This window comes from Myotis daubentonii, chromosome X (assembly GCF_963259705.1).
Source record: "Myotis daubentonii chromosome X, mMyoDau2.1, whole genome shotgun sequence".
Classification (NCBI taxonomy): Eukaryota; Metazoa; Chordata; class Mammalia; order Chiroptera; family Vespertilionidae; genus Myotis; species Myotis daubentonii.
Window position 1 is genome coordinate 2,703,956 of NC_081861.1, and position 17,527 is coordinate 2,721,482.

Consider the following 17,527-nt stretch of genomic DNA (forward strand, 5'->3'; position numbering starts at 1 on the left):
ATATTTGCCAATGTCATATCTGATAAGGGCCTAATCTCCAAAATTTATAGGGAACTCATACAACTTAACAAAAGGAAGATAAACAATCCAATCAAAAAATGGGCAAAGGACCTAAATAGACGCCTTTCAAAAGAGGACATTCAGAAAGCCAAGAGACATATGAAAACATGCTCAAAGTCACTAATCATCCGAGAGATGCAAATCAAAACAGCAATGAGGTACCATCTCACACCGGTCAGACTGGCTACCATCAACAAATCAACAAACGACAAGTGCTGGAGAGGATGTGGAGAAAAAGGAACACTTGTGCACTGCTGGTGGGAATGCAGACTGGTGCAGCCACTATGGAAGACAGTATGGAGTTTCCTCAAAAAACTGAAAATGGAACTCCCATTTGACCCTGTGATCCCACTTCTAGGAATATATCCCAAGAAACCAGAAACACCAATCAGAAAGGATATATGCACCCCTATGTTCATAGCAGCACAATTCACCATAGCTAGAATCTGGAAACAGCCTAAGTGCCCATCAGTAGATGAATGGATCAGAAAACTGGTACATCTACACGATGGAATACTATGCTGCTGTAAAAAAGAAGGAACTCTTACCATTTGCAACATCATGGATGGGACTGGAGAGCATTATGCTAAGTGAAATAAGCCAGTCAATGAAGGAAAAATACCACATGATCTCACTCATTCATGGATAATAGAGACCATTATAAACTTTTGAACAATAATAGATACAGAGGCAGAGCTGCCTCAAACAGATTGTCAAACTACAGCGGGAAGGCCGGGGAGGGTTGGGGGGCAGGAGGTAGGGGGGTAAGAGATCAACCAAAGGACTTGTATGCATGCATATAAGCATGACCAATGGACATAAGACACTGGGGGATAGAGGGGGATAGGGGACTGTCTAGGGCGGGGGGAAAAAATGGACACATATGTAATACCCTTTGTAATACTTTAAGCAATAAATAAACAAAAACAAAAAATAATGTTCTATAACAGCATCTGACTCCATAAATGTTATCAAATTCAGGGTGCTGTCTCTTCCTTTTCCTTCTCCTGGTCTAATTACATGTTCCCTTCATCATTTTTTCTCCACAGGTTCTCCTGACCCTTTATTTCTCTTAAACAGGACTTCAATGTTTAGCCTACATCCTTTTCAAATATCTGCAACATTTTCCTACCACTTTCCTCCCAGCTTCTTTCTCCAGGTCCTGCTGTCCCTGAGAAAGCAAAAGGTAGCTAAGGGAAGTACCTACCTTCTATATGTATGACTCAGGGGCAGATTTTTCCTCATATATATTAGGAGAACTTTAAAAAATCCATCTTTTGAAATTATAGCCAGCCATGTGAACAATCTATGGTTACTGAACTCAACTAAACCTCTCAAACTAAAGCCACATTAATTGCAAAGGAAACAGACTCATAGATACGGAAGCATTTTGATGGTTGCCAGATGGGAGGGAGGAGGAGGGATGAAAAGAGGAAGAGATTAAGAAGTACAAATTGCCAGTTATAAAAATAGTCAGGGGGTATAAAGCACAGGATAGGGACTATAAGTCAAGAATATTGTAATAATTATGTATGATGTCAGATGGGTACTAGACTTATCAGGTAATCACTTTGTAAATTATATAAATGTATAATCACTATGCTGTATACCTGAAACTAATATAATATTACATGTCAACTGTAACTGAAAAAGAACAACCACATTAATTTCCAAATAACATTCTCAAAAACACATAAATCATGGAAGCTTCTATGCCAGGGGTAGGCAAACTACAGCTTATGAGCCAAGTACAACCTGCCACCTGTTTTTATATAGCCTGTGAGCTAAGAATGGTTTTTACATTTTTAAATGGTTGAAAAAATCAAAAGAGTAATATTTGAATAGGTAAAAATTATATGAGATTCAAATGTCAGTGTCCATACACAAAGTTTTATTGGAAGATAGTCACACATTTGTTCATGGACTCTGTGGCTGCTTTCACCTACAACTGCAGAGTTAAGTGGTTATGACAGAGGCCATATGGCCAGCAAAGCCAAAAATATTTACTATCTGACCCTTTAAGAAAAACTTTGCTGACCTCTACTCTACACCATTTCCTAGGGACCATTATGAGGAAATATATACAGAAAGATAGATAGAGATAGAGATAGAGAAATAGAGATAGAGATAGAGATAAAGATAGAGATAAGAGATAGAGATAGAGAGATATTGAGATATAATTAAGGCAGGTTGGCCATTCCTCTCACTATATGATTTCAGGTGCTTCCAGGTGACACTTATTAAAATAACCACTCATGCCGAAACCGGTTTGGCTCAGTGTATAGAGCGTCAGCCTGCGGACTGAAAGGTCCCAGGTTCGATTCCGGTCAAGGGCATGTGCCTGGATTGCAGGCACATCCCCAGGAGGGGGTGTGCAGGAGGCAGCTGATTGATGTTTCTCTCTCATCGATGTTTCTGACTCTCTATCCTTCTCCCTCCTCTCTGTAAAAAATCAATAATATATATTTTTTTAAAAAAAGTTGTGAGAGTAAATCGTAAAAGTTTTCATCACAAGGAAAAAAACTAGAATTGTGTAAAGTGTTGAATGTTAACTCATTTCATTATGATAATCATTTTTCAGTAAATACATATAGCAAATCATTATATTATACAATGTTATATGTCAAATTATATCTCAGTAAAACCAGGAAAAATATAATAACCATTCAAGTAAGAAGTTGTTAATACTTGCATGTTAATCGACTTCATTAAAAAGCTATAACTTGTCCCTGGACTTGACATTAGATGAGCTGAGTAACATCTGTATCATCTTGGAGACTATAGTATATATTTTGAACACATTTGGGAAAAAGATCAAACCAAAATATCACGGTTCCGTCAGGTACCTGTCTTTTTCTATGCCCTTCTTAAAGGCCTCCACATTAGGACGAATTACGGGCACGAGGTTTATGCAGGAGCGGAGAGAATCCTCTTCAGAACCAAAACCGGTGTAAGGTGGAAATTTCCTTTCTATTTTTGGAGGAGATGGAGGCTTGCATGGAATTGAGTTAAAGTTCTCTAGAACAAAGCAAAGGCAAATGAAACATCAATATTATTTTTGCTCTGATTACGGCTGTTTTGAAAGGTTTGTTATGTTTTCAAGATGAACATGAAGATCTTTGTAGACTATTTTAAACTCTTTCAAACAAAACACAGCAAAATCCTGTGAGGGTAGGTTTCAATCATGTTTACAAAAACCACAGAACTCACTCAATAATCGTCATTGGTTCAAAAGAAAAAAAAGAAACTATGTCAAATAAGTAAACATTTCTCTTTTGTTATCACATCCCGTTTCTGAATATTTTTGTTCATCCTGATTTTTCCAGTGATATGAAAATTCAGACTTAGAAATTTATTCCACCCATTCCATATTTTAAGCTGCAGTTTAGCTCTCTCATATCTTTAGTCAACACTCACTAATCGAATTCCTTTCCAAACAGGTTGACTCCTGACTATTCTGCCTTTACCTTTCCCATCCACTGTCCCCTCCTGCTGTATGAACTTTTTAAACCTTCTCCCTTTTCCTCAACTCAACTCCAGGCCACTGCCCTTCACTATCTAGTTAAACAAAAACTAAACTTTTTGTTACCAACCACTGCTCCAGGTTGCTCTTGCTACTGCCCACAAAAGGACTACAATTGTATTAAAAAGTGTCATTTGTAATTGAAAGAAATTCATGTAAGCAATGATTTCCTTTTCCATTGTCAAAGTTCTAATAGCTGGAAGAATCCAGATTTAGTGCACACCTCTGTAATTGAAAATGTGTATCAATTTGTCATCCAGGGCAAACTAACTCTTTAAAGGACATGTCTTACACTGATTAAAAGGTTAAGGGTTTGAGGTTATTTCTCATTCTAATTTGAAAAGTTTACATTTCCTTAGACTTCCTCACAGCCTTTGTGTGAACTCCTCTCAAGCATACTCCCCCATATTAATCTGAGAAATCTAACCAAAAGAGGACACATATTGAATAGCAAAGTAACTAAGAATGCATTCTATACTTTCCTGTATAATTGCAGATTTCATAACACAGTGTTGTTTTCTCAACTACATAATTTTTGCAACAGATTTAAGTAACAAAAGAACCAATTTAGTGTTCCTCTGCACCCACAGTGCCATCTAGTGTGTAAAAGTTGAGAACTGTTCCACTCCTTCATGCCTGACTGTTCTAACACCACATACATCTTTTTGGATATTCCAACTCAAAATATCATTTCTCTGGGTAATTGCTTACAATGTTTTGTCCTTGCACCTGAATAAGTTTCCTATCTTTGGTTTTCCATTATCCTGCATTTTTCAGGTATTAAAAACATTTGGTGAACAAATGAAAAAGTATACATTTTTGTACAAAGCATCTTCCCAATTATCTTCTTAAACTGACACTCTGATGGATCTTTGAGACACATCTGTTTTTCAAGTAGTCTCATTCCTCTAGTTCCAAGTGACTTGTAAAAATATGTATATTGAATGTCTATTGACAAATAACTAGATTCCAATAAATTTACAGAGATGTGATATATTTTTCAAAGGAATCTTAATGTTCATTCACAGTGATTTACTATTTGCCATCTCAGTTGGAAACAACACGAGGAAAAGCCTTCAATTACCTCAAAGTAGTTTTGTATGTTCTAGTGACACAGATACAGGCCCAGGTTTAAGGAGGCCTAAAGCTTAAATAATTTGGAGAAGCTCTTTAAGACAAAGAATGACAAATTATTAAGACAAAATTAGGCCCAGGGTTTTTGACTGGAGCCCCTGCAAAGGAAGAAGCCTAAAACTTCATATGCATGGACTTTAGTAACATCAAGGAAAATCTACCTCTACTTGTACGCAATGCCTAGGTCAAATGATTTTGATGGGTTGTTCATTTTGAAGTCAAATGATTATCAAATCCCACAGCTTCCTAGCTCTAGCTAAAAAATGCTTGGAAACCATCTAACCCTCAATCCTCTTCCCTTCATAAGGAGAGGAAAAGAGGTAAAAAACTGTTAACTCGCCCTAACTGGTTTGGCTCAGTGGATAGAGCGTCAGCCTGTGGATTGAAAGGTCCCAGGTTCGATTCCAGTCAAGGGCATGTACCTTGTTGCGGGCACATCCCCAGTAGGGAGTGTGCAGGAGGCAGCTGATCAATGTTTCTCTCTCATGGATGTTTTTAACTCTATCCCTCTCCCCTCCTGTCTGTAAAATTCAATAAAATATATTTTAAAAAACTGTTAACTCCATTGAGGCCATATGGTGAGACTAGAATTTCATCCCTGTCACCGTATCTTGGGATGGCTAATTTGCTCAAATGATCATTAAACTCTCATCTAGGATGTCCTGCTGTTTCTAGCACCAGGAGTTCAGAGATGGCTAGAAGTGACTCCACATCAAAGTTGCTTTAAGTTTTTTGCTCATCCTTAATGTCAGCAAGACCTATTCAGTGTTGATGGGCAATGGGAATGAATGGTCTTGTTACTAGTTGGGGTATCCCAGCCGCTAAGGATTAATAATAAGAAAGTCTTCTTATAGACACAAAAAAAAAACAAGGAAAGAATTCTAAGCACAGTTTACATTCAAATCCCTGTCCCTTCAGTGAAAGAAACACTTGCTGGAGCCTCTGGAGCCTTTTCCAACCTTCATGCTACAGGAAAGTCCGACAGGTCTCCATCTGCCAGTCCGTGTTCATCCACATGAAATAATGAGGGAGTAATATGTTATAGCCCACAGGCAAGTCCGGGCCAGTGGGATGACCAAGCTGCCTTGGGGGGGAGGGGGGCTAGAGGGGTCACACTAGACTATTTTGTGGAAGAATTCTATGGAATCACCTTCTCCTTAGAAACCTTAAATGCATGAAAAATCTTATCTTTTTAATAATCAGATTGGGTTTTGTATGGGGGTACAGAGATCTCTTGGATTTCTATCAAGCCCTCTGCTTCTATGTAAATAGAAAGCTTACTCAAGTACCTTTCTTGAGACTGTGGCCAACTCTTTCTCTTAGTCTGTTTGCCATTTTTTTCCCCCAAGTATGTTGTGGGATCATTAGTTAAGAGAAAGTGCTAAGCACCAAGGTTTCACAATGCATTTGAAATCTCTCCCTGGCTTCCTCTTCAGGAGGCCCCTATCTCTGTTGTTGGCACTTGTCAGGAACTTCCTGTGGCACTATAGAGTGGAGACACCAGGTATTCCACTGATCACAATTACGGACAAGGAGGAAATGTAACTACAATTATTGATGGGACTTTGTCCTGGTTTGGGCATCAAGAACACCAAAATATACTGTATAGAATTTAGAACCAGATTAATTATAAACAAAATTAAATTGTCAAAGGTAACTAAGTCACATTAAGTATATTCATTTAACCTTACCAAAAAGTCAGGAAAAGCAAATGTAAAGATTATAAGAGATTATTTATTCATTGCCCACCTACCCCGCATCACGGATATAATTTCTAGTCATTAGTTACATTAAGCACACTGTTGTTACTCAAGAAATGTTGTGTAATAATAGTGTCTTCTAAATGGGAGATTTTAACATATGTTATGAGAAATATAAAAAGTCAGCGTGCCGAAACCGGTTTGGCTCAGTGGATAGAGCGTCAGCCTGCGGACTGAGAGGTCCCGGGTTCGATTCCGGTCAAGGGCATGTGCCTGGGTTGCGGGCACATCCCCGGTGGGGGATGTGCAGGAGGCAGCTGATCGATGTTTCTCTCTCATCGATGTTTCTAACTCTATCTCTCTCCCTTCTTCTCTGTGAAAAATCAATAAAATATATTTTTTAAAAAAAGCGTGACTATAAAATGCATCACAATTTGCATTTGCATAATTTTCTGTTCAAATGCATAATGCTCATATTATATTAGCCTTAAAGGCATAAACTACTTTTTATATGAGTTTATATACTGAAATCTTAGCTAGAGAACAAAGGCTCTAAGTTTTCAATATTATTTTCTAGTTGACAGATGTATCACTTACCAATTCCATATTTAGCCTTATAATAAGTCTTCGTAAATTCATCACAGTCACAAAGGAGCACTTTTCTTCCCCACACATTGATGGTGGCTCCTATTTTCAGGTCAGTATCTTTGTAAAACTCTTGTTCTAATTTTGCCACCTAATGAAAACAAAGGAACACAACACTGGCAGCACAAACCCTCCAAAAATCTAACCCTTCCCAAAAGAAAAAAAAAATTGAAAAACTCAATTATATCATTTACAGCCAAATTTTTAAAATCAAACCAAAAGACTAGTCGAGACTAACTTTAAAAAAAAATTATTTTAGCCAAAACCGGTTTGGCTCAGTGGATAGAGCGTCGGCCTGTGGACTGAAAGGTCCCAGGTTCGATTCCGGTCAAGGGCATGTACCTGGGTTGCGGGCACATCCCCAGTAGGAGATGTGCAGGAGGCAGCTGATCGATGTTTCTCTCTCATCGATGTTTCTAACTCTCTATCTCTCTCCCTTCCTCTCTGTAAAAAATCAATAAAATATATTTAAAAAATTATTTTAGCAATGCAGTGCTACCCAACAGCAATGCAAAGCATATATTTACATATGCACTTAAGCATGTTTATTATTGAAAAACAGCAATGCAATGTATACTTATTAATTTCACTCACAATCAAGCTCACCAGAGAAGAATATGTAACTCCCCCCACATTTCAGGTTCCAGGGACGTCACGTTGGAAACAGTAATAAAACATAAGGTTCCTCACCTTGAATTTATCCAACAGGTAGCCATGCACTCGGCTTACTTTATAGCCATGATACACATTGAGAACTATTTTATCTGTTACGTCTCCTGGTTGATGGGCTCCAGGTGGGCCATACTGGAAGACAAAAACCAAAGCAAGCTGTGGTAGATGGTCTCTAAATACAAAAAGGGGCTCAAGTGGGAAATATGCATTACATGGTTCTTCGCTGCCATCCGCACGAAGACAAGACATTGGGGACAAACTTTATCTACCTGTCCCTGTGCTTCCTCACCCCCTGCAGGCTGGACTATCCTCCGCCCATCCACCAAAGCCCTGAGAAGCCTCCTATTTCCCCATCACCTCTCCCATCCAACTGGCCTGTCCCTAATTCAATGCTCCATAGCGCCTACCGCAGGATGAAACCACTTTTTGTGTTTCTCTAGTTGCCTCATCTTTTCCCTTCACTGAACTACAAACCATGCCTTGCCTTCTTTTCTTTACTCTGCTTAGCACCCTGCCGGATCCTGAACCCAAGAGGCATTTGCTGGCTGAGACAGTGTGGTGAGAGAGCAAGAGCAACAGAGAGTGGTCGGCTTCGAACAGAAACCATGGCCTGGAGAGAGCCAGAACACTCCTCAGTTCTACATGCACTGGAGGTGGTCCAAGCAGTTGAATAAATCGCAGGAAATACCTTTATTAACTTACAGATTCACAGTGATCAGTTTATCATATACAGATGAGAAATCTGAATCATCTCTGATACATATGACATAATATGTAAGTGCAAATGTGTGAATGTATTATGTATGGGGTATAAGTAAGCCACATAACATAGGAAAACAGTACATTTGGACACAAACTCTCTCTTCACCGCTTACTAGCTACAGGACTTGGGGCCAGGTTTTTATCTTCAGTTTCATGTAACTACAACAATAGTACTTATTTCTTGCTTTCTCAAAAGATGTTGAAAGTGCCAGGGGAACTCCTACCACTACTATATCTTTCCCCCATGAGAATGTATGCTCCATGAAGCAGGACTTAATCCATTTTCTTTCTCACTGTAACCCCAGAGCTGACATACAGTTGACAATAAATATGTGTTAAATGAATGAATGAAGCAATTGATGTCCAGACACACTGCAAATGTCAGATATGTCATTATTATTTTATAGTCAGCCTATATTTCAAAGCCATTCTAAAAACAGGCTTCCCAGGTATCTCGTGGCCACCTGCTGTCCATACTCCAGAGCTCCCTCTGAGACAAATCCTGCCACTACCACCACCACCACCCCTCCCAGCAATACTGCAGGGCTTCTGGCTATGGGCTCAAAGAATCTGAAAGAGCCTCCTGTTTAGACCACATAACCAGTGATTGTTTGCATCAGAAATGGGTGTTACAATAAACTCTTCAGTAGCATTAAGAATTAAGTTAAAAAAATATTTTATGCAAATAAGAAATACAATGTAATATAGAGCTATGAAAAAAGCCTGTATGTTTTTGTGTCCTCATAGGTGTTTAGAGGTCCTTAGTGTTTTTTACTATGTTACCTCATTCTATCTTTACAGTTATCTCAGGATGGAGGCCTCGTTAACTATATTTTAGAGATAAGGTAATACACTCAAAGAGCTTAAGTGACTTGCCCAAGATCACACAGTCATAAATGTAGAACCATAATTCTAACCCAGGTCTTCTATATTTATGTCATTTCTGGCTGTACCCAAGTTATGTTAGCTCTCAACTAGCCATACATATGTGTAGAAATAAGTCTGATAACTTTTTAATAGCAAATAAAATGCAAAGCTGTCATTACTGCTAGCCATTGGCTAGTTGGTGATTGGTGGTTACTCTCAGAAGTCACTCCAGTGTGTGTGTGTGTGTGTGTGTGTGTGTGTGTGTGTGTGTGTGTGTACACATTCACAACATACACCAATACCATGGGACCTCCTCAGTAGGATACAGAAGCCAAAGATCAATGTCCCATTCAAGGCCATAAGCCATTTTTTGACTAGAGAGTCATTTGCCTTCATAAGACTGTGAACTCAATATTGAATAGGTAATTTCTCAGGCATTTGACATTTTCCCTTGATTTGCCTTATACCCAGAATATTCCAACTCCAATCTGTCATATCCTCTGCATTACTTTCCAAGATGTATATTAATATAGGGCACAAAAAAATGAAAGTTTTCTAAACTCTTGCAATAATGTATGGTAACTGTCATCACATAGTCATAACACATGACATTCCAGTGACTGACTAGAGTCTCTCAGCCCACAAGCAAACTCGGAAAGTGGTTCTGTGTCCACCGCTCACCTTGGGCAGCTTTCCCCTCACGAGGAAAAATGCCATAGGATCCCGGCCTGAGTTATGGGGCAGAAATTCTTTGATTTCAATAGTACCATCAGTCAAGAAGTAATGCAAGATGAGTTGTCTATAGTCCCCAAAAACTGAGCCGGAGTCATCCCACATGCAGTAGAAGCGCAAAACCTTCCCATCATAGTTAAGGAAGTTTTTCAGGGTGTCGGAGTAATCATAGTGACGTAAAGGCTGCACGTAGTCTAGTATCTGAAAATAAAAAAAAGTTTCATAATAGTTGTGATTTGGGCATAAGCACCTCTGAGATACAAGCAATCAAAGAACATAAAGATATATTTTCCATAGACTAGTCTATAATTTATTTTTTTATTTCAACTAATATTGATGTATAACCAATTATATATATATATGTACATATATATATGAGTATTATATATATTATAACCAGTACATATAACCAGTTTCAACATTAAAAATATAATCAAGTATTAGGAAGCTTTCATATTAAACATTATTTTAATGCACTAAAATTTATTCCTATCATATTTTTAAAAACTCATTTTTCTCAGACTTCAAATATTTAAGAAATGACAAAACTGCCCTAACCGATTTGGCTCAGTGGCTAGAGCGTCGGACTGCGGACTCAAGGGTCCCAGGTTTGATTCCGGTCAAGGGCATGTACCTTGGTTGCGGACACATACCCAGTAGGGAGTGTGCAGGAGGCAGCTGAATAGATGTTTCTCTCTCATCGATGTTTCTAACTCTCTATCCCTCTCCCTTCCATTCTGTAAAACATTAATAAAATATATTTTTTTAAAAAAGAAATGACAAAACTAATACATAGTGACAGAAATTAGAACAGCAATTGCCCCTTGGTAGTGGATTGACTGGAAATGGGAACTAGGGAACTTTCAGGGGTGAAAGAAATATTTTACATCTTGATTTTCATGTTAGTTACTAAGTTGTACACATTTTTTGAAACTTGTTGATCTGCATGCTTAACATCTATACATCTATGTTAATTATATCTCAATTTAAAATTATCTTTTTAATGAAAATTCATATCTCTATATTCTCTTACTCGTCCAAAGGTTTTTGTGAAGGTAAAAGGGAAGAAATATATTCATGGTTTTATTTTGCTCAAAAGCTTTAGATATTGAGGATCTTAAAGTACCATGGAAACAGAAGCAGAACAAATGGAAAACTTCCCAATCGGCACAGAACCACTGCCTGGGTTCTGTCCCCCAACCCAGGAACCACTAGCTCTGCAGTCCCCCAACCCAGGAACCACTAGCTCTGCAGTCTTCTTGGTGTAACTCTTTTCCATTTGTACGTTCCCAGCCCAGTCTTGGAGCAAAACTGCTCCGCTCTATCTAATGTAGCCAAATAGAATTGGAAGTGTTCAATGGCAAGGGAGATGTAGTTTCACATCAACTTACATAATCTGCTGTGTCAATTCTCAAACTGTTGAACCTGTCCAGGGCAGTCTACATGCAGATTTATCCCAAGAAATGGAGGCAGACATAATGGCCTTTCAGAGGCTCTCTAGTATTATCCCTGATAATTAAATGAAATTATGGGACCTCTACCTTCATTGATTGGAAAAATGTTTTTTCAGCATTATTAGCCCTCTAAGACATGTATTATTGATTATATGATATTGGGGCTCTTTTCAGTTTAGGTTAAATTATTTTGTTTTGTTTTTAATTCTCACCCGAGGATACTTTTCCACTGACTTTTAGAGAGAGTGGAAGAAAGAGGGAAAGACAGAGAAAAATATTGATGTGAGAAAAACACATTGATTGGCTGCCTCCTGTACGTGCCCTGACCAGGGCCTGAGCCTGGGAGGAGCCTGCAACCTAGGTAAGTGCCCTTGACCGGAATCGAACTCAGGACTCTTCGGGCCACAGGCCAATGCTCTATCCACTGAGCAAAACCAGCTAGGACAAGTTAAATTGTTTAAATTTAACTTTATGTTTCAATGCAGCAAACACTGGAGAAGTAAAAGCATTACAGTCAATATAAAAGGCTCTTATTAAACTCCTAATTTTCCACAGATTTCTGTATCTATTAAAGAACTTTCTCCCCGAGGGAATAAATGCTAAAATGATTCCCCCAATCTGAAAGGAAATTACTTAAAAAATTTCTAGGATGCGCTTGGTATTTATTCTCGATTCCTGGCACAAAAGAATTTTTTCTTTATAAACCTATGAAATTGCACAGTGCTCTATGCATTTCATATAATGCATCATCATTCACAATCATTATCATATAATCACTACCAACTGTTAACTGTTAGTGAATGAATGCAGCCATATGTAAAGGGTGATAATTCATATGGATCCATTTCTTTTAGGTTCTTACTGTTGGTTCTAACAACATATTTATCTAGAGTCTTTCATCTAGGACATTTAGAAAAAATAAAAATGAACCAAAACCACAAATCTCCTTGCATGCCAATATACACGGGTATAATGCCACAAAGATTTCACCTTGGATACTCCAGGATCAACAATATATATTTTTCAGGAGGGTGGTATGCCTACAACATTAAAGAATAATTCTGCTGGGGCTAGAAGGCAAGAACAGAGGAATGATTCTGCATGCAGCTTTTAACAAGAGATCAAAGCAGAATCAAAAGAGAATTTTATTCTAACTTTGATATTATCTTTCTTCAAGGAAATGCATTACAATTTTTGAAAACAATAAAAATGAGATTAATCTATAGAGGTAGAATAGTGGTTAACCCTGGGGAAGAGAACGACTGATTAGAAAAAGGCATGAGGGTACTTTCAGGGGAAGGGGGGGAAAATGTTCTATATCTTAATTTGGGTATAGATTACATGGGTGTATGTAGTTTTTAAGACTCATCCAACTATATACTTAATTTCTGTGAATTTTATTGTGTATAACCATAGTTCAATAAAAAGAAAAAAGGAATCCCTAGCTGGTTTGGCTCAGTGGATAGATCATCAGCCTTCAGACTGAAGGGTCCCAGGTTTGATTCCGGTCAAGGGCACATGCCAGGTTGTGGGCTCGATCCCCAGAGGGGTGTGCAGGAGGCAGCTGATCAATGATTCTCTCTCATCATTGATGTTTCTGTCTCTCTCTTCCTCTCCCTTCGTCCCTGAAATCAAATATATATATGAATAAATGGCAATCATGAAAATCGAGTAAGAAGCAAAAAATTTGAGTTCAAATCCTAGAAAGAACATTGGCTAGGTATGTGACCTTCTACATGACACTTGCCCTTTTGGGTGTTCAGATTGTTTTATAAAGCATAACATTTGGACCATGGGGTCATTAAAAAAAAAAAACTTTAGAAAGAAAACAATGATACAACCAACACTTATTCTTTCCTCCCTACACTAACTGGGGTCATACTTTTCTTTCCTAATGGGAGTACATCAGAATCATGGCCCTTCTCACTCCTCCAGAACATCTCTGTGTCTGATACCACCACAAGGGGAGCTGGGAGCCCCAAGGAAGAAGGAAAAAAGTAAAAGTAAAAGATGTGCCCAAGGCTTGATTCAGTAAATCAGTAGAAAAGCAGCAAAAATTTTTCCCAGAGTCAGGGGACTAAAATGGGAAACGACAAGCCAGGTAAGTGTGGATTCACTGCGAGTGACAACAAAACCAATTGCGGGCTCTTAGAAAATGTCCCATGTGCGTGGCTCACTGAAGACTCCTACTGCCTAAAAGGGAGTCTCCATGGAGAGAAGGGTGGCCAGGGCCAGTGAGTGAGACTTTCTAGCACTGAGGCTGACAGCCAGCATTCCCTCCAGCCCAAAGGACAAGAGGACAACGCCAGCAACTCTTGCCCCAAAAGTTCTTTCACATCTGCCTCAGAAGTACCATTACCCTCTATTGACTGAAGGGATTCTCATTCTGAAGAAAAGGACTCACAATGTATCCACTTCTTACCTCTCTCCGCATCTTTGTGTACGGATCATCTGGACACTTTCCCGGGGGGTTTAATCTGACTCCTATTTTCTTCAAGAAGTTTTTTGTGAATGGATTACAGTCATAAATCTTGAAAGTCCGGGCATAAAAGACAACATCTATGTTGATATTGAAATCAAATACAGTATAAAACTTTTCAACATTAGGAGGTGGGAGAGGAATCCGGTGACGCCGGATAAAAGTCCCTGTGGTGTGAAATAAAATACAATTGTTTCATCATACAGCTAACAAACAAGGAAGAGGTCACAGCACATATCAGTAACAGCCCCAAATGCTTTCCTACAACACTGATCTGGGCAAAGGGCTGTTTCTTGGAGGCAGCATTAGTATGTTCAAACTCTGAGGAAGCCAGAAGAAGCTGAGACTTCTGAGGTCCAGAGTTATTTAACCAGTCTTACCTATTATTAGAATTGCCTAAGTGGTACTAGGGAAGTTCTTTAATAAACCATGAAGACTAGGGTAGGAGGGAAGAAGCAGGCATTAAAAGTGAACTAATACACCAGACACTGCCACCATGTCTTTTCCCAGAACAAGCATGGTCACTTTCACCCAATGTGAGCACACTAAAAAAGGCACTGAGTCGCCATGGCAACAGCTTGCGATGATGCCTTTTTCTTCCCAGTTTCTGGGTGTCCCTTCAGGTCTTGTGTTCTAAGCTGTGAGAAAGGGAGGGTGTGGGAGGTTTCTGATATGACACTGTGGAGGAAGGAAGAGACAACAACTTTGACGGTGTGGGCACCGACCACCTTAAAATGGCAGTTACTGGAAGAAATCCACTTGAACTGAGTTGGAGGGTGCTGCATGGGCCTCCCATGCTGGGTGTAGGGTTCACGTCCTCACCAACTGAGGGCCTGCATCTGTGTGTACCCTGCCATTCAGTGCTGAAGTCACTGAAGTTGATGTGACATCAGCAGTGTAATTAATGACAGATTTCTTAACTCTAAGATTGCTATACAAATTATCTAATACCTCTTATGGTTGTTGCCAGGATTGAGTAAAATGCATGTAAACCACTTAGCATTAGTTTATAATAAGCATTCAGTGAAAGTTAGCTGCTGCTATTGCTATTGTTCTGTTCACTTATTCACTATAGTATCTTAAACACTTAGCACAATGCTTTGAACACAATAGGCATTCAAAAGTATGTGTTGATATACTCTGGTTTCTTTTCAGACCATATAAATCTTCCACCTTTTACAAAACTATGTGTTGAATAATTCTGTCATCATTTCAAAAACCAAAGCAATAAGACCCCAAAGCAGATTGCTTACACAAAATGCATACTCTTGGCTCAAAAATATAAGCTAATAAGCTGCATTATAGTAGGTGACAACACTATGATTAACAGCTCCTGTAGCATAAATGACTTTATGCTGCTTTGAAGCTTTGTAGAATCTTCTTTCCTCTACCACCCTCTTTTCTCTTCTTCTTTCTCTATAGCAGTGGTTGGCAAACTGCGGCTCGCGAGCCACGTGCGGCTCTTTGGCCCCTCGAGTGTGGCTCTTCCACAAAATACCACGTGCAGGCGCGCACGTACAGTGTGATTGAAACTTCATGGCCCATGCGCAGAAGTCGGTATTTTGTGGAAGAGCCACACTCAAGGGGACAAAGAGCCACATGTGGCTTGGGAGACACAGTTTGCCGACCACTGCTCTATAGCCTCTATCCACCTCCACCCAACGATACTGACAAAATGGGCATTATCATAAGCTCCATAGTTTTAGACAGTGCTCTGGGACAAAGGTTCTGATCTCATCCCATATTTTACTTCCAACCCTATAATGCCCATTCACTTCTTCTCTTGAGAATATGGACCCCAAACACTCAAAATGGTGGTTTGCCACTGGATTCCCTTCCTAGATTAGGGCACCAACACCACCACATCATACCAGGAAACTTACCCAAACACTGCTGAAACCTGTTGTCAAGAACTGTTTACAGTTTGCAATTTTATCCTACTTGCAAGCTAATGAGTTAGCCTGCCAAACATTCATAAATGTGGGCAGAAGACACAAGATGCTTTAGTTATAAACAAAGAGCAGTTTATTAACAGCAACACTAGTAGTAAAAACATCAGCACTTTTTGCACCAGTTTCCTGAGCTTCAATTCCCACAAGTGATATCAGGTCCTGGTAACTCCTGAACCCACAGTGGGTTACAGGAGAGGAACCCTGAGCTGAGGGATCCCAAATCTATACTTATAATAGGGTAATATGCAAATTGGTTGGGATGCTGTCATGTAATGACCCAACAGCAGGAGGGCGGGGCAGCGAGCTACATGTGGTGGAGAGTACGAGCGGCCAGCTGAGGCAAGCGGCAGTGAGCTACTCGGATTCGTGCACAGGGTCACTAGTCTTTTATAATGGGAAACAATCATTCCTGCCTTTTGTCTCAGAGGGAGACATTACTTTGATTAGAATGGACAGTAAGCATGTCTGTGCTTCATTATGGAATGAAACACCACCTCTATTTCCCAAGGCTATGAGCAAATCTGTAACTTACTCCAGAGGGAGATACTATCTTTGTCTTCCAAAGCTGTTTGCTATATAAACATCCTTGAACAGAGAGTAGTTGGTGCCTCTGCTTGCAAGATCTACAGGATTGCAAGATACCCATGAAGAATTATCTTTCAACATCGCTAACTTAGGCTTGACCATCTACTTTAAGAGCAAAGAGGCCTGACTGGTATGGCTCAGCAGTTGAGCGTTGACCCAGGAAGCAAGAGGTCACCAGTACAATTCCTGTTATGGCAAGGGCACATGCCAGGATTTTAGGCTCGATTCCCAGTTGCGGGGGGGCAGGGGGACATGCAGGAAGCAGCTGATTGATGATATTTCTCTGTCATTGATGTTTCTATCTCTTTATCCCTCTCCCTTCCTCTCTCTCTAATAAATCAATAAAAACATATTTTTACAAAAAGAGTAAAGCAAAAAGACAAGCATAGCAAACTGAGGCTCCAATGGCTCAAGAAAAATTGGCTTGTGTGGTTTCAGTACAACAATGTCAAGCAATCTTCTTCATTTGATATAGCACTGAGAATGGCACCTTTACCCAATTCTAGAAATACTCATTAATTATTCATTACAATTTGTTAGGGAGCAATTAATGAATATCTTTATGTGCCAGGTACTGTGTTAAGCTCTCTTTCATTATTCTACTAATCATCTTTTCACTCTGTTGAAAGAAAATTTACTGAAATCATTTTCATCTTCTTTTCTTTGTAGCAATTTTTAATTACTTGGTACATTAAATTAAAATAGTAAAACTATAAAATTAGAACTGGCCTTCAATATTTTTAAATGTACTACATAAAAGATTAAATAATTTCACTGCAAAAAAATTACATTTCAATTAGCCTTTAATTCATGCCACTGAAAACAGTATGCGAATTAATCATTCAAGATTAGACATTTAAAACAAATTGCATACTTACACATCTATGAAAGCATGGACATTTCAGGTATTTTCAGGAACCATTAGATACCTCTTTGAAAATACATTGTGACAGTTTTTAAAA

General features: G+C 39.0%; 1 protein-coding gene across 1 annotated transcript in view; it reads right to left on the bottom strand.

Annotated features, from left to right (window-relative positions):
* The window catches only part of EFHC2 (EF-hand domain containing 2), a 103,697-nt gene that overhangs the window by 25,554 nt on the left and 60,616 nt on the right, over positions 1-17,527 (bottom strand). Inside the window, exons 4-8 of the mRNA XM_059679823.1 lie at positions 13,972-14,195; positions 10,045-10,296; positions 7,753-7,866; positions 7,015-7,153; positions 2,907-3,078 (exon numbers count right to left, since the gene is read on the bottom strand). Coding sequence (XP_059535806.1) covers positions 2,907-3,078; positions 7,015-7,153; positions 7,753-7,866; positions 10,045-10,296; positions 13,972-14,195 — 901 coding nt within the window. The remainder of the gene's footprint in view (positions 1-2,906; positions 3,079-7,014; positions 7,154-7,752; positions 7,867-10,044; positions 10,297-13,971; positions 14,196-17,527) is intronic.